We start from the raw sequence: 24354 nt of genomic DNA on the forward strand, positions 1-24354 counted from the left end.
AAAAGCATAGTCTCTCCCCCAGGGAACTTGACTCCCAGCCATGTCTATCTGGGCATAGGATGTAGACTATTTTTTTTTCCTACCTCAAATGCAGAGCTCCACTTGTCTATAAGGGCAGGGACACACTGGCTTCCTTGGGTGGATGGGGGATGGCCCAAGACCACAATGCAGTGTGCCTACCACAGTGTCACCGTGTCAAGCACACACCAAGCAGAAGCTGGCAGGAAGCAGGAGCAATGGAGACATGGACCCAACAGAAGGAAAGGGAAATCTTCATGCCCCTTTAAGGCCTCATAGTTTTAGGCCAGAGAGCAAATAGCACCTAGATCATCAAGGTTCACCGAAAAGCCCAACCAGTCTCTAGTGAAGGACACCCTCCGGCATCAGTTGGTGTAGTCAGGGACCTTGTGCAGCCTAAGCTGAGCACTCATCTACCTGTGTGAACAACAGCACACCTTCACCAGCGATGCCCTTCCCAGCCAGATTCTCCACCTGGTTTGTAGGTGTGGAACCCTGTGAATACCTGAGGGTTGCAGGGTTTGCACGGGTGCGGACAGAACACGCACGTTGAAGCAGATGTGGAGCCACACCAGTGTTTTACAGAGGGTCTACATCAATCTCTGTGGCTCACTTCTGATGTACGGTGGGACTGGCAACCAAACGCGCTCCCTTCCCAGAGCAGCCCTCGCTAACAACTCACTACCCCCAAGCACAGCAGAGGAGCGCGGGCAGGGGCCCTGTTCCACGCTCATCTTTCTCCTCCTCTCATCCTGAGACGTGTGGCTAACTCTCTACCATCAGCTCATTCCTTTCTTCTCACCATTCTCCCCACATCCTGCTGGCTTCTTCTCAGACATTTCGAGGTGGGGAAACAACCCATTCGTTTGTCAGTTCAGAGAGGATTCTATGACCCTCTGGCACGGTGGGAGTCCCAGAGTGTCAAATGAGCCCACACTAGTGGGCTAGTCCACTAGTGTACACTGTTAGCCCGAGATTTGAGGTGTTGGCAGCAAAGAACCTCAATAACTTGGACACTGGCAAGAGGAAGATTTCACTCAAATTCATCTAAGTTCCTCTTGAATTTGCTTATTTACAGGGGAAAAAACAGTAAAAATGTCTATTTGTAGTGGCAATCAATTAAGTGACAAAAACCATGTAATTTTAATTAGCTTTGAATATTGGAAAATGAAATTACCCATGAGCGAATTTTTATTTTTTTATATAGACATCATTTGGGGAAAATGCCTATAAAATTTAAAAATATTGGCAAGGTGCCTGTGTCTCGTAATATTGCCTGAAGACAGAAAGAACACACCTTGCCAAGGTGAGCAGAGAGAACAATAAACTCCCCAAAAGGCTGCCGAGTTAGGTTAGCTGTTCTGGGCATGAAAGTAAATAAAACTGGAAATTTTTGCTATGCTGCATGGGGTGAAAATATTCCTGTCCATTCGGATGAAAACCGAACCTGAATCATTAATAGTTACCCATACATTTTAGCTAATATTGTACCGATAAAATCAGGAAGAAGGGAACACATGGAATTCTTCTTACTGCAATGCTAAAAAGACTAAAATCTTAGCAGAGTTGAACCTTTTTAGTCATTGTCAATCTGTCTGAGCTAAACCACTTGAGGGAACAGTGGTGGGGGGGGCAGTGATTTTTCCATAGAATGTGGTTAGAAAAGCAGGATTTTCACAAAAAGTGCAGTTCTTTAAGGAAAACGTGCTCAGCTATTTTTCTACAAAGCTAGGCATTCTGTGGCTGTGTGCGCAGCATAAGTAAAGGCTTGCCAGGGGAGGCAGTGAGGAAGGGAGGCACTAGAAGGTGGTGGCAAACTACCCATCAGGAAGGAGCCTCTGGCTTTTAACATGAGCTTGGGAGGCTCCAGCCCTTGGTACCTGTCCTTGCCCTGACAGGGGGCATCGTCCTCTCTCTCTTCCTCTGAATTGGGCTCCGTGACTGGTTGCTCCTCTTCCTGCTCTTCCTCCTCCTCCTCCTCATCCCTGAGATGAGGTCAGGCAAAGAGAAATGCACACAGAGACAAGGTGGAAAAGAGAGATGAACATGACAGATGAATAGGAAGATGCAGCAAAAACAGAACAAAACCCCAGCCAGCTGAAATGAAGAACACTCAATCTATTAGGAGAAGGGAGACAGTGCTGAGACGAGGAACTTTAAATGTAGGGTGGAGAGGCCTTAACCCAGAAGAGACCGCATTTCTTTGTCAAGGTGGCTGGATGCCACCACCCTGCACCCCCAGATGCAATTGAGAGAAGCTTCTGGCCTCCAGCTGCCCTAATGTGCTTTTTCTCCTCCACACAGAGTCCAGCAACTGTTCGTGCAGCAACTAGAGTCCTCACACCATCACCGCGCTGGAAACTACTGATGAGAAATCGCTGAGAGTCAGGCAGCTCTGGCATGGACTGACCCTGTGCTGCACACATGGTTTGGGCACGCCACCCTCTCATTCTCTGTAAGTGTGATTTAGGGGGCCAGATCACCCCCACTTCCAGGGTGGGTACAAAGTTTAGACAGAGCCAAGCCATGTCACACCTGGTGCCTTCAGGGATGGCTCACTGTGGGGACACTCTGAGTCTGGGGCTGCTGCACCCCCTAATAAGGGAAGGCTGCCTGTAAGTGAAGCCCACCCAAGAAAAGCAGAGTTGAGGTTGGGAGAAATAGAGGAGAAAGCTGTTCCCATGACAATCAGCTCGTCAATTTCCAAAAGTCCAAAAATCTTGCTGGACTATTGATTGAGATTATATTTGTCTACAAATTTGAAGAACTGACATCTTTACATATTAAGTCTTCTAATCCATGGTCATAGTATACCTTTTATTTACACCTAATCTTACTGTAATCTTCCTTAATTTCTCTTCATAATGTTTTATGTTTTCAGTAGAGGTCTTAGCTATCTTTTATTAAACTTATTTCTCAGAATAAATTTGGATGCTACTGTACATTATCAAGTTCTAAATTTCATTTTCTATTTGTTTGATGGTACATAGAAATAAAATTGATTTTTCATAAACTTACCTTGTATCCAGCAACTTTTCTAAATTTATTAAAATACTTTTTATATAGATTCTCATAAGATTTCCTATGTAGACAATTGTTTCATCTTAAAATAATGATGGCTTTATTTACTCCTTTCCAATCCATATGCTTTTCTGTTTTCTTGCCCTATTATATAGCATCATGCCAGGATCTCCAACATGATGTTGAATTGATGTGGCGACAGTGACGCTTCCTTTTCTTCTTCCATATTTCAGGGAAAATAATGAGGCTCACCAGATTTTTTGGTAACTATTTTAATTACAATAAAGAAGTTTCCTTCTAGCCCTAATTTGCTAATAATTTTTATCATAAATGAGTATTAACTTCCATCAAATGCCTTTTTTTGCATTTGTCCAATCATGAGATTTTCTCTTTGTTTCTGTTAAAGAGTTACAAAGCCTGCTTTAAAAAAAAAAAAAAAGTTAAATCAACCTTGCACACACCAAGAATAAAGCCCACTTCGTTTTAATGTATTAATATCCTTTTTATACACAGCTGGATTCTATTTGTTAATATTTTATTAAGAAATTTTTACATATCTCTTTTGGAAAGAGATGGGTCTATAATTCCCCTTTCTTATAATGTGCTTGTCAGATTTTGGAATCAAAGTTACACAGGCCCCATAGGTAGGTTGACAGCTGTGTACTGAGGAAGAGACGGATCTGGAAAGAATTAAAGTAGAAGATTTGGCTGAACTTGGTGACCGAGTAGATGCAGTAGAAGAGGAAGAGTGAAACAATCACAAAATCTCATGCTTACTTGTCTCAGGAACGTGGACTGGGGGTGCCTCCAACAGAAACAAGGAACCAGGGGGACGGTATCTCTCCTCTAATGCCAGAAGCCACCAACAAGCACATCTGAGCTGTCCTTTTAAGCTTGGCACAGCAGACACTCAACATGCCACCCCCCTACACCAGGATCAGTCCTTGTTTCCTCTCCCTGCTCTCACAGCAGCCGAGTGAAAACTGTGCCCACAACCTCTGGCCTGAGCCACAACCTTCCCTCAACTGGAGTTTACAGCTGTTATCCTTCTGGTCCATCCAGAACGCTCTCCACCCTGCCAATCCATGAGCCTCTCCTCTTTAAAACAAAATACTGAGTTCTTCCTTCCAAAATGACTTGATCCCATTCGCTCCCCCAGGCAGAGCTGGAGAGGCCCTGGAGCCAGGCTGCCTCAGTCTGTCCTCTAGCTCCACTTCTTCCGAGCTGTGTGACCTTGAGCCTCACTTCCCTCATCCCTATAAGGGGTAGTAACAGTACCTACCCTCCTCGAAGGATTGCACTAATATGTAAGAGCATTTTGACAAGGCTTGGCACACAGTAAGGAAATCGGTTTATTCCAGCTCTTGGCTGTTGTCACCAGCTTAGAGCCCTCTGAGGACATCTCCAACCTCCCCAACCAGCGGGCACTCAGAACTCTGCTCGACTCCCTGCACTGGAGGGGGCGCAGCACTCTGCAGAGTGTTCCGCACCACTGACAGCCAGCAACACCTTCCCTTTCAGCATTTCCCTTTTATAACTTCACAGTGACTCGAGTTACTCCGCCTGCTCTTTTTGATCCCTCTCTCTTCCATGTAGCTGTCCCACAGATGTTTGAAGACAGCCATCCTGACCTGCATCCCAAGCTGCCTCCTCTTTGAGCTCAACAGCCTCAGATTGTGCAATCAATTTTCACAGCATGTGTGCATGTTGTATCCTTGCCGAACCCAAAGGCAGGCAGCATGCTCACTCACTTGGATGGCCCCGCCCAGGATGCCCTGGTCAAAGCACCGGCCTTGCCCTGTGGTGCAACGGGGCAGAGAAGGAAACACCCTCTTGTAGGGCACATGATTTTCAATGCTTTATTCTATCAATATTTAGTTCCAGCCTATTATTAAAAAAAAATAGTATTATTATGCTAATAACTCAATTTTGTTTATATTTGTACTAAGGAATTCTGGGTGTTTGGCCTTTGGCTTTTCAATACCCCTATAGGTATTTTGCTCACTTTCGATTGATAAGGAGTTACTCTAGGGCACAGGCCTGTTCTGAATCCATTAGGTATTTTTCGTTTTGACCACAAACAGTGCCAGATTTGAGGCCACGCTTTTCACGTTGGAAAAGCAACCCAGAGGCCTGCAGTCTGATTCTGTACAGCATAGTTTCCATCGAAGCCAATTTAACTTTCCCAAATTTGGGTCTCAAGCTAATGTCAGGTTTCTTAGGCTTTCAAACACAGACAAAAAGGAAAATGAATGTTGCTGAGCTGTTTCAAAAGCACAATAGAGATACTCAAAACAACCTTAAAGCACGTTCCAGGACTAAAGCAATCAGGATCAAAGTGGAGCAATTAATTGGGAGAAGGCATTTGTAATACATCCAAAAGATACAAGCACAAATCAAGAAATATACAAGATGTGTTTTAAAAATCAAAAACCCAACTGTAAAAGTGGACAAAACACGTGAACACAGCCAATAAGCTTGTATAAAGAGATATTTTAAACTCACTATAAATCAGAGAACTATAAATTAAGGCCACAATGAAATACCATTTTTTATCTACTTGGCAAAATCAAGAAGTCTAATAATACCAAGTGCTGAAGAGAATGTAGGTCAGCTACCTTGTATACACTGCTGCTGAGAGTGTGCACAGGTATAACCACGTCAGCAAAATTATCAGCACTGTCTTGTAAAGTTAAATATTCACACCATGACCTAAAAGTGGCATTGCTATACCCTAGGGCAGTGGTTCTGAACCAGAGTGACTCTGCCCCCACAGTAGGGGACATCTGTCAATGTCTGCAGACATTTTTAGTTGTCACAACTGGGGCGGGGGGAAGGAGTGCTATTAACATCTAGTTGGCCGAGGCCAAGAATATTGCTAAAAATCCTACCATGCATACAACTGTCTCTACAACAAAGAATTATTCAGTTCCAACGTCAATAGCACCGCGGTGAGAAACCTTCCCTATGGGTATTGAAGCACCAGTGTAGCAGGATATGGGTCTGAGAATGTTCTCAGAAGCACTGTTTGTAACTGTCAAAGGCTAGAAATGACCCAAATGCCCACCAACAGGAAAAAGGACATAAAGGCTGTGGTAAGTTCCAGGCAGTAAAAAAATGGATGAACTATAGCCTCACACGACAATAAGAATGACCATCAGAGGTATGATGTGGAATGCAGAAAACAAGTCCAAGAAGGCATTTGTGATCTAATGCATTTTTTATAAAGTTCCAAAAAGCAAAATTGTATAATATATTGTTTAAATGTACATGTATGATAATACTAAAACACACACACACACACACACACACAGAAACCCCACAGGACAATGATAAACACAAACTTAAAAGTATTGGTTACCTACGTCTAAGGTTGGCAGAGTGAGAAGCCCACGCATAGGTGGTAAGTTAGGAGTAATGCTCTAGTTTTTTAGTTAGGTCATAGTCTCATCGGTGCTCTTTATATTAATAAATATTACATAAAAATAAACTAGGAGATAGCCACAGACCAATGATGACAACATGTCATGAGGCAAGAATCAGGATTAATCCAATTCTGTACAATTGGGACTTTTAAAATAGTAACAACGTAATTTTTTTTCTAAAAAAGCAGTCCAACTTTGGGTTAGGGGCTTTATCTCCTTTTATTCAACAAATATTTTGTTGAGCATTTATTATGTGCAAGATGCTAGGGTACAGTGCTAAATAAGGTCCTTTCTCTTGGAGTTACAGGGAGGTGGAGGGAGAAAATATTAAACAACTAATTGCACCAGGAAGTATTCAACACAGGTGGCCTGCATGACCTGGAAAGACTCCAGCAGAACTGTTAAAGTGCAATTCAGAGGGCCAAGGAGGGACCAGGGAACAAGATGGGATTTTGCACATCACATTCACCTGCTCAGCATGTCTGTTGACCTAGGATCAAGTCTAATTTGCCTAGGTAATCTTTCATCCCTTGCCACCTCTCCAACTTCACTTCCACCCTTCCTTTATGGATCTCTCCAGTCTTTATCTGTCTACTGACCTATCCATTCTTCATCCACACCAACGGCATGTCAACCTTGGAGTCATTGCAGGAGCTGTTCTTCCTGGCTAGAGTTACACCTCCTGCTCTGTTTCTCCAGGAGACCCAGCCCATGGCCCCAGCTGCCAGGGACATCTGGTAAGTACTAGCTGCCTGTTGCACTTCCTTAGCACTGTGGACCTAGCACAGTGGCACTGGCTACAGATGATCAAAGAACAAGATTGACAATTACTTGGAGATGACCTCAGAGATCTCTCCATGTTGCAGATAAGACAGAGGAGGTCTACAGAGGGCAAGATCAGACAACTTGCCAGTAAGAACTTGCATCTCCTAACATCCAGCCCCTGGTCCTTTCTGCCATGGCAGGCTACCCCACAAAACCGAAGCAGAATCTAAATTGGTGTGATCATTGTATCATCACTGCACTGTTCCTTCTTGGCAACAGTCTCTGGAACTACGCTTGTCAATTCTCCTCTCATACAGCACAGACAAAACAATGCCATCTGCACAGCCCACTATAGTATTAGACAAGGCTTCTGTGGCTCCCAGACCAGCTTAGGGTCCCAGTCACCCCAGACTTGCCCAGCTGTCCTAAGAGCTTGAGGGGATCAGTGTCTTGACACAAGTATGACCCATTTATGGAAACTAGTTTAAGGTTTAGATAAAATGCAGACATTTAAAATGTCCTATGTATTTCCATAAAATGCATATGACACATAATTCTATGAGAGAGATTTCATAGAAATATCTTGTTAAATTTATGATAAAGAAAGTGCCCCCTTGGGCTCAATCCGCATCACTCTGCCTTACCAAATACTTAAGCTGCAGCTTGAACTTAGCCTCGAGTGACTCATACTTTCTATTAACTTAAAGGCTGTTTCTAGGTTACCAAGGCCATGAGATGAGATCTGAAAACTTCCAATTAGCAATCTTAATCAGTTAAGACAAATATCTGACCAACTGAATCAGTGATTTCATTTTCTTATCTACCAAGGGGGGGGGAAAATGTTCCCTCAAAAGATTTTTACCAGCCAAAAGAATGAAAAGACATCTAACAGAGCCCAGCTGTGGCTCTGATGTTTCCATGGTGAGAGCCCAAAGTTGATAGGAAAGTATTTATTATCCCTGTAGCATGCAAAGTTTAGCAGGAGTAAAACATACAGCTCGTGGATCCCAAATATACCCGAAACACTAGAGTACAGGCCAGAACCTTAATGCATAAGCCATTATTTTGCTATTTTTTTTAGAACCAAATATTAATGGATCTAACTACTCCATTTCTCCAGAAACATGGAGTAATTTAATACAATGGAATTCAAGTCTGCAGAGTATAAACATCAATAGGGAAAAAAAAAAAAACACAATTAGTAGCTGGCGTTGCAGATTTATTCAGGTGTAAAACAAATCAATCCAGTGAGAGCTACACACTGAGATGTCTCATCGCTTTGTGTATACCCTGATTTTGTGTTAAAAAAAAAAAACACCTTTACTCTAAGTTACAGATAGTAGTTAATTGCTTTAACAGTCCCTCAGAGGCCTGAGAGCGCAAAAGAGGACCATAATGTAGGTAGATTGCATTTCTCTAAGAACTTCTGGAAATGGCAGGGACGCCAAGCATAGTATCAGGCTGGATCCTGAGACATTGGTCAATCCAGGGGCTATTTTATCTCACCCATAAAATAAAGTAGAACAGCAGGATCAGATCCTCCATCCCTGGTGTTCTATTACAGCTGAAAACATGAAATTGTGTGGACATTAGACATACTCTCCCACTTTCAGAATTTGTACAATTATTAATCTGTGTGTTTTCTGGTCAAGCCCACTTTTAAATGGAAATAACAGCACTTCTCACACATATTCTATTGTCTTGTGTTTTTCCAAAAGGGAAGGGTACCAGAGAGTACAAGACCCAGAAATGAACGAGACACGACATGCATGTTTTTAAGAAGCAGAGATCAATTGCAACCACCTGAGGACAATCGTGTTTCAGTGTATGATAATAATCTTTTTAATTCACGACTCAGTTTGATTTGAGAACTTCTAATTGCCTTTTCACATGTTTTGAACTTGAACACACCCCCACCAACTCTTACTATGGTAATCAAGTACAGAGAATTGACATCCAGACATAAACCCCAAATCTTCTATCTCAGCCAGGGTTTTTCCCAACCACCTCGTTTTCTGTTTTCTACCCTCTAGTTGGGCTGTGCCCTCCAATCACCAGGAGCAACCACGTGGACTGGTGTGGGTAGCCTGTGCTTTCTGCTTCGGTCACTGTCTGCTCCTGGGGATGTCAACGAGGAATGAACTGTACACAAAGGAGGCAAGAGGGAGACAAGAAAGAGCAGCCAAGGGTCAGAATTACCCACACAGACCATGGCCTGAGGAACTAGATGTTTGTCACAGGTGTGCATGTTGCCCTGCACAGTGTCCATGTCTCAAACAGGTTTGGGCTCATCCCGCTACAGGAGGGTGGTCCCGGAAGACCCAGCAATGAGGGTGACTGACTGACTCTCTGATGTGTGCCTCCAGCTACGTCTCTCCACACCACTGGCAAGCTCTAGCCTAGTGACTCACCCTCTTGACACATATTGTGTTAAAATGTGAATGCTCGGGCCCTACTTTTGGAAATCGTATTAAACCATTCTGGAGTGAGGCCAGAGCACGGGTTATATTAGATACTCCACAGAGTTAAGAACCATTGCCCCAGTCCAAGCTACCCGTGTTTTTCAGTAGCTCCGCATCAATAACTACCACTCACATCCCTGTTTCCACTGTCCCTCACCTCCACTCTGATCCCCACCAGGTAAGGCAGGCACTTTTCATATGTGCACAGCTGAGCCCCCCGTGCCAACTGATAACCAGACTCCATGCTGCGGTCCCCCAGGCCGTGCAGGACCTGGCCCGCCCTCTGTGCGACCTCAGCTCTGCCCCCTGTAGCCTGTCTCCTCCCACGTTACAGCCCTGCGTCTGAGACGCCTGTTAGACACCCAGCAACAACAAGCGCTTTTCTTTTTTGCTGTGGGACGTGGCACTCCAGGGGAGCTCTTCTCACCCTTCCGGATTCAGCCTAAATGCCTAAGGAGGCATCCCAGCCCATCCCCCATCCCACTACTCTCTTTTCAAAAGAGTGCTTTTAAACGACTAGTTACTTAAAGGAATTCATACTCCTTTTGAGAAAGTATACTATTGCTGATAAAAATGAAGTTCCCTTTGGCCAGAGATAACTACTGTTACAAATTTGGTGGGTAAATTTCTAGATTTAAAAAAAAAAATGGAAACATACTATTTTACTCTATAATCTTTATATGCAGAAAATGATGTGGCGAGTAGGTTGGTACTTCTGGTTTGTGCGTATCTTCTAACTGCTGGTTGCATCCTTCCTATGGACAGTTCATGCCACTCCCAGTTGTTTGCTACGTTGTGTCCCTAGTGATATCCCTGGTGGTGTCCTCAGGAGTGTGTCCTTATACCCCTGTTACCCTCTACCATGCAGCAGCCCTGTTGTTTCCCTTCAAAACCCCTCTTCCAAAGCCACACATATTCACTTGCTATAATATTTATTTACACACTGTCTTAAGAAACCAGAAGCTTCATTAGGGTCATGTTCACCATTGAATCCTCAGACCCAAGAATGTGATAGACACAATAGAAGTTGATTGAATTTGTTCCTTTAGTCCCAAGAGTCAGTATTTCTGTCTCAACACAGTAATGGTAATTGCAAACTTCATAAAATATCAATACTAAGAAGTTACTAATGTAAGTCTACTTTGAAATAGCATACCCAGTATTAGGGATTTCTTTTCTAGAGATTTGGTAGCTTGCTCATTTACTTATAGACACGAGCCACTATGAGTGTGGACCTAAGTCTAGAAACACAAACTAAAACAAAGATAGTGTTCAATATGCTTCATGATTTTTTCTCAATTTTATGATAAAAATTATTTACTGCTCTACTTGGAAGGCAATTCTGCAAAGTTATAGGTGAGAAAATACAGAAAAAGAAAAATAGGCTGGGCACAGTGGCTCATGTCTATAACCCCAGCACTTTGGGAAGATTGCTTGAAGCCAAGAGTTCAAGATCAGCCTGAGCACCAAGAATTCAAGATCAGCCTGAGCATCACATCAAGACCCTGTATCTACAAAAAAATTTTTTTTTTTTTTAAATTAGCCAGGCATGGTGGTGCACACCTTAGTCCCAACTATGCAGGAGGCTAAGGTGGGAGGATCACTTGAGCCTAGGAGTTGGAGGCTGCAGTGGGCTATAACTGCACCACTGCACTCCAGCCTGGGCAACAAAGCAAGACCCTATCTCTTTAAAAGAGGAGAAAAAAAGAAAAAAATAGCTTCTCAAGTCAGTATTTGCTTCACTTCAGAAATGCTTACAATGACATGCACGACAGGCACAGCTGTGACACCCCCACCCCTGCCTGGCTGGTCCCATCCAAGGATTCCTGGGAGACAAATGCCTGCACACAGCAGGCCCCAACTGGCCACTTCCTCATGGGGGCTCATCTCTAGTCAATTTTTAATCTCATGTTTATAAAACCAGAACCGCATGGCTGGAAGAAAAACCTCAGGAATGAAATTATTTCTCTGGGGCCATGTGGAGACTGTAATTGGGTATTTCTGAAGTGTGATATAATTGTTTCTGGATTCCTCGCTGAGCTATTGTGTCTTTGGGAAGTACACTCTATCAGGACGATGAAAGGCATCCAGGCTGCAGAGAACTTCTCCAAATGTACCCAGGCTTCCTTGAGCTGCTCAGGGAACTGTCCAAGGACCAGAGGCAAGTGTCCCTGTTCTTTGCTCACTCTGCCTTTCAAAGCTCTCTCCCCCTGGGAGGGTTCCATCCACTCATTTATTCTATGTGCTTGAACTCTGTGCCTGGTGCCCCTATGCTAAGCAATTCTACATGAGTCACTCCTTCAATCTTTACAGGAACCTCTGAGGCAGGTACAATTTGTACCTTCATTCACAGATGAGGCACAGAGAGGTTAAGGAATTTGCCTAGGGTCACACAGCTAAGTTGCCAAGACTGAAGCCAGGAATTCCAGTTCTAGTGTCCATGCCCCTAACCATTATATTGTGCTGCTCCTGCCTATGATAAATTCTTTGTGGTTGGAAAAAAAAATCTCTTCCCTCTTTAAGGACTGGAAGAAGCCATTGATCCTACCTTCTTTACATTTTTTCGTGAACACCAACAGGTCTTCTGTGTTCGAGTGCATGGGGAGTCCACTGGCTCTCACCTCTTGCCCCGTAACCCTCCTTGCCCTTCCCCCAAGGGAAATCCACTAGAAGAACACTAGAAGAACCTAAATCCACTAGAAGAACAGATGAAGCCACGACATTGGGGACCATGAGACATATTCGGACCATGAGTACAGCCCATCTTAATCCTGATCAGTCTCTGAAACATAAAAATGACCTCATTTAAAAACACTATTTTTTCAGCATGAACACGATGCTTCCATCATCACCATCAGCTTGCTGAGCACACGGAGTGAGACAAGCATGACCCCAGGCCGGGTCCCTCTCTCTTTGGGCTTGCCCCCTTCCAGTTCCAAAGTCTATTCCCAGAGGGAATGGGTCGCTTACAAAATGAGCCACCAGCATCACCTCTGCCCAGTGTAGACTTTTTTTTACTGTCAGATTTGGCCTCTTTAACCTACATTTTCAGGGTTTTTTTTTCCCTGTTTGTTCAACCTTCGTCGGTGAAGAGTAACTGCCAGCTCCCTCCACAGATGCTTATCAAGGAAAGACGATCTCATTTTTCTTCCCATGACTGGCTACAATCAGCTCGGCTTAGCGCTCACTGCAAAGCCCTCGCTCCGTCTCCAAAGGGACGCTGGGAATTGCACGGGAAATACAGAGAGCCGCTTCCTCTCCAGCGGAGCACCCACGCCCACACCTGCATGAGCTGCCAGCGAAAAGCAAGCTGTATGGGAAGGGCTACAAGCACTCAGAGCGTGGATGGGAAGGTGGGTGTTCCAGGAAACGTGGGGCTTAGACAGGCCAAAGGGAAGCAAGGTTGGCCCTGAAAGAACACTCCCAAAGACAGTCAAAGATTCAGCTAGAAACATGCACCTTTCCTCGTCTCTGAAGTGTGCTCACCACTCCCCTACGCACACAGTAAACGGCTTGTGTCATCCTGAGCCCTCCTACCACGTGAGTCCACTGTCGCTGGCAAAACAGTCACACTTGCAGGTAACCTATTTCAAGGTTCACTGAGGTGGAAGGTGGGTGACGTTCTCAGTTTCAGGATTTCATGAGATGACAATTCTGTACTTTCTTTTCTGGGGCTTCATCTAGCTGCTTCTCTGCTCATATGATTTGCTTTTCCTGGGTCATGGCCTCTAAGCCTGGGCTTCAACCATCACCTATAGGTCTGTCAGTTCCGGAAGTGCCTATTCAAATGACTATGGAAATTTCTACTTGTGCAAGCCATGGGTACCCTGAAAACTTACTGAGCGTCCTCAGAGCCATCCCATGATCCTGGGTTACCAGTAGCCTGGGAATCACCTCAGACTCCTCCTCCTTTCCCACCACGAGGTCCAGTCACTGCATCTCACCACCTCCCTCCCCTCCCCTCCCCCGTCTCCCCACCTATTCCTCCCTGGACCCCAACAGCCCTGCACCGGTCTCTGTGTTTGTAGCCTGCTCTCCTGCAGTGCGCTCCACAAGGCACCCAGAGCGCTCTTGCTAAAACACAACCCCGACCTCGCTCCTTCACTTGAAACTCATCCATAGCTCCACTCGCTTTTAAGAATAAAATTTTGCCAATTTCTTCAGAACCCAGAAAGATCCCCAAATTCAATTCAGTGAAGTTTAAAACCCCTAAGAAATCTGCAATCAGGTCAGTGAATATTCGAGAAAGCAGAAGTCCAGCTCCAGAAATCAGGAGCTTTGCAAAGCAACTTCTTCCTCATGCCTCAATGCCCCCGATGACTCAGTACAGGTCCTCCCATTTCCAAGCTCACTCCCCCATCCGCCCCCCCCCCTCCCCTCCAGCCTACCTTTTTGCTACTCAACACTCACAAAGCCAGGAAGAGCCTCTCAGACATGGCTGAATCACTGGCTGTATTCCAATCATGCCTATGTCAGGAGGTCACAGCCCTCATCAGCGAATCCCATTAGAACAAATCATTTACCATCAGATAAATCTTCCCAAGTAGCTACTTGCTACTCACGGTATCAGTGGTTGTTAATCTGGTTGTTGTGAAATCGTCTAGCATGTTTATGCCAATGCACAAAATATTCTCCCCAGTTCATGTCCAGATTTATTTAACAATCACCCTCTTTAATAGAATGATATCCAGGAAAGCTCCAGGGCATTGAGTAACAACCACCAACCTGGGTGAAGCTATCTTAACTCTCCTCCCACCTTATTAAAGAGGTACAGGTACCATCACCCTGAGTTCACGCAAGATCACACCTATGCCCTCATCCACCTCAACTGCTGTGCCTTCAAATGGCAAGCCTTCCTCCAAGAGCCAGGACTGAGAAGGTCACCTTGGTGGCAGATTTTGTAGATTAACATTAGTTAACACCTTCTTCTCATGATATGTTTCCTGCTTGCAAATTGATTGCTCACCACCAACTGCTTCCGAGAAAGAGCTAGGGCCACTCTACTATTTTGCTGCAGACCCTGACTGAATTCTATAACCCTGGTACTGAAGTCTTGTGGACAAAGCATGAAAGACAGGAGAGCAACATGCTGCCCTAGAACTTAGACATCCAGTCTTGCCTCCTTCCTGTCAAAACATGGAAAGATGAGCTCACCCACCCGGCATGCTTCCATAATCTGGCTCTCCCATTTGCCCACTGCTTCCTGTAGCTGGTGGAGAGATGCCAAAACGGTTCCCTACTCCTGCAGGAGAATAGAAAACAGCACCCCTCCAATCGTCTCCCTCCATCTCCCGGAAGCTTAGCCCAGAGCCTTGGCTACCCTCATCCTGCCACCCACTGGGCCACTAATTGGTGTGCATCAGCTATAAGCCCCCAACACAGAATTAGAAAGAGGACACACCTTTCTGAGCAAGCATGACACCTAAAAGCCACACAGGAAAAGACTCAGGTATTGGACACTATAACAAGTATATTTCATGCATACAGTGAGACACATCATAAATTTAGTTAAAAGATACTGGAAAGACAAAGAGAAAACTGTCAGAAAGTTCATATCCAAACTATGTAGACAATATTTACATTCTACTTTTGAATCTGAAAATTTCCATATAAAACAAAGAATAGCTGTATATCAATTAAAATAGCCCAACCAGGAAACAAATGTGCAAAAGATATTACTAGGCAATACAAAGAAAGAGAAATGTCAATAGCCAGTGAAGCAATTAAAGCTGTATAACCTCAGTAGCAATCAAAAAACGCAAATTAAAATGCTGAGGCACTACAATTCACTTTTCAAAATTACAAAATTTCTAAAAAAGACTCATAATATCCAGTGCTAGTGATGATGTAGGAAAATAGTCAATCATATACCGGTGGTGGGATAGTAACCTGTACAGTCTTTTTAGAGCTTGGTGATATTAATATTTAAAATGTAAATGTCCTTGGATCTAGAGTTCCTCTTGTAAGAATCTATCCTAAAGGAGTGTTTATGCTAAGATATGTACACAAACATGTGTGTGTTTATGTTCATTACAGCAAGTTTGATACTAGGAAAAAACTAGAATCAAATAGCAAAATAAATTACATTATGGTATTTTGGCATATCTACATAATGCAGCACTAAGCAATAATTTTTTAAAACATACTGATATTAAAATATAGAAGCAATAATAAAGATGGCAAGATGTGCATTTACTAATTGCTTATTAATTGTCAAGTACTCTGTGTATTTATTTCCATAGAATTGCAGAAATAGGGCTGCTTAATATAATGGTGAGGGCATGGACTCTGGAGCCAGACCACCCAAACTCTAGGACCAGCTCCACCATAGATTAGAGTGGCTACAGGGCCTGGGGTAAAGTTACTTCAACTCCCTGTGCCTCAGTTTCCCCATCATGTAGCAATACTAAAACTCCTACATCATGAATTAATGGCAAAAATGGAGTCAGTACACTTGCAGTGCCTGGCAGATAATTATGTGCTCAGCAAACCTTAGCTGTTATTATTGTCCACTTTATCTTTGAACTATATGGTCTAACTCTCTTCATTTTACATCACATAGTTGGTACTCCATCTTTAAATCCTACCATTTGTATTTGGAAACAGAGTTGCTATTTATTTAGTGCCCACTATGAGCCAGCCAAAGGCCACATATATTAATAAACTGACTTGTTATTACAGGGAGCCAGGCTCAGGTGAACTCACCCTCCCATACTTCAACACCTCCATTCTATGGCCAAGACCACAGTGATTCCAAATACCACCTTGGTGAAGACTGTGAAGACCAAGTGCTCCTTAATCCTTAGGAGCTGCGGCCTAGTCTCTATCACCAGGTGGGACTGAGCTCCCAATGCTGTTCTGTGCACCCTGCCCCCACACCACGGCCCTGCCAGACTCCCCCACCCCCCCCCTGCAGCTCAGGTGGGCTAGCCATCCCCAGTCAGTACTCTGGGCCTACCTGGTACACCCAGTCCCAGTCCTGGCATGGTCTCTCCTGGTTTCCCCTGATCTAGGACCAGCTGAGGCCAGGCCATGTCATCTTCTCTGTGCTGCTTGAAGTTAATATACATCTATAGGTCAAACTGTTGTGCTTCTGACTGCAAGTTCAAGGCCTGGCCACAACTCCTGACTCCCCCTAAGGCCTATTTACCTCCTTATAATTTTGCAATTTATTAGAACAAGTAATCCTGTGCAACATACATTAGGCATTTTTTCCTTACCTTTATCCCTAGCCTAACTTACACAGGAAAAATAGCAATTCTTGCATTTAACTTTTTCACTTCTTGACCCCAGTTGACAATGTCAGCAGCCGGGACGAGAGGTGTCCACTGCTGCTTCCCCATGCTGATTCCTCGACTCCACTTGAACATTTCTGGTGAGACTGTCCCCTGTTCCTATTCCTCCGAACAGGTTTGTCAAGCCTGGCTGTAGAATATCACACCTCTGTTATAAAGCCACTATTCCGCCTTGCTAATTTGTTTTTTGCTAGTCACATTCCATTATGTCAATTATTTGGAATGTGATGGATGTGAAACTGATCAGTATTGGACATGCTGGGCATTTTAGTTACTGAGAGAAACACAGATTTGGTCAAGCCTTTGGGTCCCTCAAGGGTTTAAGCATATTCCCTGAGAATTTGAAGTGTAAAACTTTGCTAAATGCAGTTAAAACAAAAACAAACAAAGACTCTACTGTAAACTATCTGTGTCGTAGCCCAGAGTAAAACCAGTCAGCTGTGCCTTAAAGACATTCCGTATCTATCTAAGAAATACTGTCTTCATGAGATTTGTTTGTAAAATACCTATGGAATCTTTTTAACTAGAAATACCTCCCATTGATCTGTGTTTTACCTAATTTATATTTTCTGAAAAAAGTCAATTTTGACCCATGCATGTGAACATGTATGGTAGGTATACAGAATTGCATCTAAGAAAGCTATCCTTTCCAAAGCAAAATCTTGAGCTGACGATAATTAAGTGTCTACCACTTGGTGGAATGGGACCTTAAAATAGAAAACAAATATAATCATAGAAAAATACTGTAATTACATTTCTTTGCACACAGAGCTTATGCACTGAAGTTTATACCTGCCATACTCAGGGTTCATTTGCAAAGATGTTCTTTGCAGAAACCAAAACCACAATTATTAAACTGTCTAAATTATTAGACATTATCAAATAAAACCTAAAAAAAAAAAAAAAAGAAAGCTACCCTTTCCAATGGCCAAAATGGAAACACTATCAACTCGGCCTCATCCCAAGGAGGTGGTGAACATTACAACCAGCTACCTGCCTTCTAAAGGCAGAATGTCTCCAGTTTAGCACTACTGACATTGTAGAACAGATAATTCTTTATTTAGTAGGGGCTGTCCTATGCATTGTAGAACAGCATTCCTGGACTCTACCTTCTAGATGCCTCTGCTCCAGTTACGACAATCAAAAGTTTGTCCAGATGTCCCATGGGGGGTCAGGGGCAAAATCACCCCTGGTTGAGATCACTGCCTGAAGAGATCACCAGGACTAATCCCATCCTGCCCTTAACACCTCCTCACCTGGCTGTGTGTCCCCCAGTCTGACATATCTCCTGCCCTTCTCTAACCCCCTCAATCTTCCTCTGAGCCCTGGGAACTCATGCCCAGCCACCATCCAAATCCCTGAAAGTCTCAATCTCCTCACAGAACATTCCTTTTGCTTCCTTGCTCTAACCCCAGACCTAAGAACGCCGTTCCCTACAGCCCTCTCACATGGCACAGCGGGTTTCTCTCTCACACTCCTCCAAGTATCCCCCCACCTTTGCCATTTCCAGACCACTTTCCCCCCAACCTCCCTCTAGAAACCCAGCCCCAAGGAACAGGGGTTGGCAAACTTCAGCCTGTGGGCCAAAGCTGACCCACAGCCTGTTTTTGTACAGCCTGTGAGCTAAGAATGATTTTCACATTTTTAATGGTTGAAAAAAAAAAAAGAAACCAAAAGAGTAATATTTCATGACATGTAAAATTCAAATCTCAGCGTCCATAACTGAAGTTTCGCTGGAAGGCAGCCATGTTCACTTGGGTACCCATTGTCGACGGCTGTTCATGTGCGACAAAGGCAGAATTCAGCTGAGTGGTTGCAACAGGAACCGGCCTGCAAGGCTGACCACGTTTAGTATCTGGCCCTCAACAGAGAAAGTTGCGGACTCCTGCCTCTGAGGCACGTGGCAACGGTCTGTACCTTCCGGTCCCCGGCCAGTTGTCAGCACCCACTACCTGCTAGCCCACTCTTCCATGTGCCCTAAAACACACACGTGACTGAAAGCCACATGGCACAACTGCTACCACCAGAGACTGAAGTTCAAAATTACCTCTACAGGTCGGAATGTTGTGTGGAAATCAACAGGACGAAAGCTAACGTTCACGCGTTGAGTCCCACGCAGTGTTCATTATCAGAAAGACTGACACACACAGCAGGAAGGAGCCCTGCTACAATGTCCACACCGGAAGAACTGGGATGTGTGGGGACACATCTGGGGGAGGTCAATTTAGGTCGGAGACTTTCCTAACAAGGAGAACAGTTCAAGGATAGAATGCAGCACCTCAGTAAAGGTAGTGCCCGAGCCTGGAAATGCACCTCATCTTTTGGAAATATGATAGGAAGGGCTCCAAACTTTAAGAACTTTGCAGTCCTAAGCTCGATTATATTCTGTTACAATCTAAACTAGAGAAACTGTTTTTTTTGCTAATTAGATGCCCAAAATAATTTTCTCAGTAACAAATGAAAGCACCCAAATTTTCCTTCCTTCCAATCAGATCTGTGAATTTTAAGTACAAAGATGAAACTTACTATGGCAAAGTTACACAAAGATTCTTTCAGATGACACATGAGCAACAAACTCGTACCCCACTGGGCAGATGCTCAGTGTTCTTAAAAAGTTCTATTCCTTAAGAAACCTACTCTGAGTTCAGAGTCTTGTCAGTCCTCATTAGAATTAAAGCACAGGCTTTCAGGCTTGAGTCTGTAGGGAGCCTTTGAGATTTTTCTCCTTTTCAACTCTTTGTATTTTTATGTTTATCTCGATAAAAATATCCCTACATGGTATGTAAATCAAATTCTGTCTCTAAAGAGTCAGAAGTGTGGATCTCACTCAAAGAGCATGCTTAGGGGTGGTTGGCTGGGAGTGGCTGTGTGTGCTTTGGAGACTAGAGTCAAGGGCCAGTGACTTGGGTTTAACCCACAGCTTGGCCCCTTAGTCCTCCATTTTCTCAACTGTACAATGAGCATAATGACCCTTGTCCTATCTAAATCCTACAGAGGATCACTGCGAGAATTAAATTCAAATGATATAAAAGGACTGAGTGGTGAGTGCCATATACTTTTTTTGGAACAACACGAGTTCTCTTCTAAAACACATTTCTACCTTCTTTTCAAAAGTGTTGGCATCATTCGGGGCACAGTTATAAAATCCAGCCCCAAATTCCTGGTGAGTGGGGTCTCATGTGACTCTAAGCTCGCTAGCATTAGGCACGGGCAGGAGGTTCGCATAGAGGAAGAGGAGTCTACGCCAGGCCCCTCTGTCCTTCAAGTTCTGCAGGGGATGGAACACAATGAGCTAACTTGGTTCTAAGGTTCTAAGGTGCTGTTTCGAGGCACAGATGTTGAGCAGGTGACTTAAGTCACGCACACAGCGATAGTGTTTCCCATCTTGCTTCTCACGCTCTTTCCTGCTATCTCACTCCTGCCTTTGCCAAAAGTGTACTGTCGCTTTGGGGCCACAGGCAAAATCCCTGCAATGGCCTTCATGAATGAAGTCACTTCATAACCATCCATCTGGATGGATGGATAGATAAAACATTAGCTATGTTTACAGGCTGGAAAGTGTATTTTTCTCAAATGTTACTAAATTTACGTTAAAGTAACGATTTTAGTAAAATGAAATATCGGTCTATTTGAAAAGAATGAAACAAGTGGCATTCAGAACAGCGTCTCTGGCCTCCTGTTTCAGATCCCACTGAGCCCAGCATTTCGGGACTGTGAACCATGCCCAGGATGGTCCACTTCACTGCTGTCCACCTTGCTAACCTATCACAAGGTGGTGTCACCTGAACTTACAACATAGAGACCTCTGAAAAGTGCGACAGCACAAGAGAGACCAGGAACAAGCATGACACAAGTCAGACACAGCAAGAGAACACCCAGCACTGCTGACAAGGTCCACCTAACTCCTACCCTCAGCACCTCTGGTGGTTTTAAATATTTTCTTTCAGCCCATTATGCACACATTCCTCAAGTCTCCCCAGGTTTATCGCTCAAGCCAGTAGCCAGGAACAGTGCTAGGAGACAGCTTCGCGTGCCCTTTGAGCACTGGCTGAGTTTAAGATCCTAGGTCACAAAATGCAATGCTTATGGTAAACATTTTCATTCCTCAATCTGTTTGGAAGTTTAGGTCTTCTTTTCACTAAAGCAGAGCTTGCTGTACACAGATTGCAGATATAGAAAAACCCACCGATGGAGGGTCCCCGGGGCTACAAGGTAGCAAAGGGGTGTCAACACAGACCATGGCTGCACATCATCTCAGACCAATGCCCTTCTCCTTCTGGGACAGCAGGCACCCAAAGGCAGGCCCTGATTCGTGCTCAAGTGACTCCATGAGTACCAGACTGCTTGGGGGACCTCTTGGCAATGGTGATGGTGGGTATTCCCTTAGAAATGGAGAGGAAGAACGTATCTTGATCACGTTCTTTCTTAAGATCATACAACTTATTCGGAGTTATTTTCTTCCTCACCATGCAGCCTGGAGACCCAAGTTTGGCTCCCCAGGGGATCTTCATGGTGGGGTAGGATGCTGCAGCCAAATGACACAAGCACTTAGGGTTTCCACTCGGTCACAGCAAGATGTGAATGTGTCACTCAGACCTTATGACCCTGGGTGACAGGGACTGGTCCACAGAACCCACCATCCCAGTGAATGAACAGCATCCATTTGGGAAGATATAACTGGACCCAGACCCTACAGCAGCAGGACTAATCTTTTGTTTCACCTCTGTTATATAGAACCATTCTGTGTTCCCACAGATTTTGTCAAACTTCATATTTTAATAAGCAGAACTTTTCACAGGATTATCAAACTTTCTATTTCTTCCTATCTATCGTTCTCATTCTTTCTTTCTCCCAGCTGTCAGGTTCATAAGGACAAAGATCATGCTGTTTATATATATATATATATATATATATATATATATATATATATATACACACACACACACACACACACACATATATATATATTACACATACATATTCATAGCTTTGAATAGTCCTGGCCTATAACAGACACTCTGCAGAAACATTTACTGAATGACTAAGTGATAAAGAGGTAGACGGATATTTTGAAATTCATACTGTTTTACTCTATTTAACTAAAATCAACCTTGAGATACTCCTGAGTATCTCAAGACTCTCGCAATCTCATTTTGCTTTGAGAGACAGGGTCTCTCTGTTGTCCAGGCTGGAGTGCAATGGCATAATCATAGACCACTGCAGCCCCAAGCCCCTAGGCTCAAGTGATCCTTCCCACTCAGCCTTCCAAGTAGCTGGGACTACAGGTGCATACCACCATACCTGGCTAATTTTTTTTGTTTGTTTTTTAAGAGCTGGAGTCTTGCTTTGTCACCCAGGCTGGTATTGAACTCCTGGCCTCAAGCTAACCTCCCACCTTGGCCTCCCTAAAGTGCTGGGATTGCAGGTGTGAGCCACAGCACTTGGCCTGATTTTTTTTTTTTTTTTTTTTGTAGGGTTTTGTTTGTGTTTTCAGACAAGTTCTCACTATGTTGCCCAGGCTGGTCTCAAACTCCTGGTCTCAAGTGATCCTCTCATCTCAGCCTCCCAAGTAGCTGAGATGCCAGGCATATCCCACTGTGCCCAGTCCACAATGTCATTTTTCTATAGTGGCATACCAATTATTTCTAGGCCAAAGTTTTGTGTTTTGGCTTCTTTTCCATTTGACAAAGTACAAAAGTACAAAGCATAGCTTTTCTGAACAAAGAAACTAAGCTATTTAACAGTAAAAGCCAGGTGCTGACGAAGAGTTCATGGTGTTAGTAACATCAAGTCTGTGTGTGTCACCAAGGGCCACCTTGCGTGGGAAGTTCCCTGGGATTTTGGTTGGTGGTTTAATGGTAGAGAAGAGGCAACGCCAGGGGGCCTGACTGGCCAGCGGGGAGCACATGGCAGTGCACATCTGTGACATCGTGGCCTCCCTCCCTCCCTCTTTTCCGTGTATCCCTGCGCAGTGCTCCACTGCTGGGTTAGTGCTTACTTTTCACGGAGATTCTGCACTTGGCCCAACTTGAAGCTGGGAGCCGACTGGGAGCAGGGACTGGTGGGAGCGGACAGGGGACTCTTGACGCTCTGCACCGAGTGCCTGCGACTCCGCCTGCGGTCCAGGCCGCGGTGCTCGCCCCCGCTGCTGGAACACACGCTGGCCCTCCTCCGGTCCCGGCACCCGCTGGGGGGCGGCTCCGCTGTCTCATCGCCATCCTCGTGCCTGAGCGCCACCTGAAAAAGCAGAGCACGCCCAAGGCGAGGTCAGACTTGACATCCTTTCACAGACCTTGGCTGTGACTGCATTTCCAGCTTGCCCCAAGGAGGGTTAACCACCGTGGACCCAAACTGTAGGCCTCCGCTTTGCAGTGCAACCTCAGCACCAAAGCGCACAGTCTGCATGCTCAAAGGTGCTGCTCCCGTGTATTTCTTCCAGAAGATGGACACGGAAGGAGTGACCATATCATGAGTGAATATTCCATAATTAGACGGGATCTAATTTAACATGGCCCACAGCATTGCCATTTTCTGCACCCTCGGCTGTTCTGGTCTGGGAACCCCAATTCCTCCAGGAGCCTAGGGGCGGCCAGTTTCTGATCATCCTTAGCTTGCTTTCCCAAAAATGGTGCTTGCAAGAGCACAAAGGAGGCAAGAGCCTAAAGAGCCAGGTGAGTGGGAAATGGCCTCACTCATAAGTCTTTCTGAGAGGCCTGGCATGGCATAGGCACCGCTTGATTTTAGAATCTCAGCTGGCAGAGGCTGCACTGTAAGGCTGCCCTCTGCAGTCTGCTCTTGGGTTTGGGGTGGAAGCTGTCCTTACACTAGAAGCCTGTAGATGCGGATGACAAAGACACGTGACAGAAAAAGAACTGACTCCTAGAATAAAGTATTTTTTTAAGTTTCCTCTTAAGAGTGATGCATATTATTGCCTTTCCCCAGTAGGGGTTAGAGGCAATGATATAAAATATAGCCAAAATGTTTGTAACCCTCATAATATCCTGAAATAATAATAATAAAAAGTGATGCATATTTGTGCAGAAAAATAATTCACTTGCACTTGGCCACTTCGGCATTCATGGGGAAACCTGAGCTGAATGGCACCATACGCTTACACTCTGCCTTTTTCCAGGGAGATGTTTTAGCCCTGGGTCTAACTGGTGCCCTCTGCAGACGCCCAGCTTGTCCATCTCTTACTCTCACTCTATCCTGGATCCTATCTATCCCACTGCTTTCTACCTCACATCAAAACTCATTGTGTTTTTTTCATTACTCTCCAACTACCTTCTGGCAGCCAGCTCTGCTCCTTATCCTTGCTCACTCTTCCTAGCCATGGACTATATTCATCTGTATCTCTGGCTTGATTTT

At 44.5% G+C, this 24354-nt stretch overlaps 1 protein-coding gene across 6 annotated transcripts in view; it reads right to left on the bottom strand.

The window, feature by feature from the left end:
• The window catches only part of FHOD3 (formin homology 2 domain containing 3), a 428752-nt gene that overhangs the window by 115546 nt on the left and 288852 nt on the right, over positions 1-24354 (bottom strand). For 4 of the 6 annotated variants that reach the window (XM_075993491.1, XM_075993492.1, XM_075993490.1 and 1 more), the window contains exons 10-11: positions 22985-23223; positions 1899-2003 (exon numbers count right to left, since the gene is read on the bottom strand). In XM_075993491.1, coding sequence (XP_075849606.1) covers positions 1899-2003; positions 22985-23223 — 344 coding nt within the window. The remainder of the gene's footprint in view (positions 1-1898; positions 2004-22984; positions 23224-24354) is intronic. The other 2 variants (XM_075993495.1, XM_075993494.1) reach the window with 1 other exon arrangement.

Source organism: Microcebus murinus, chromosome 17 (assembly GCF_040939455.1).
Source record: "Microcebus murinus isolate Inina chromosome 17, M.murinus_Inina_mat1.0, whole genome shotgun sequence".
In the NCBI taxonomy this organism is placed as follows: domain Eukaryota; kingdom Metazoa; phylum Chordata; class Mammalia; order Primates; family Cheirogaleidae; genus Microcebus; species Microcebus murinus.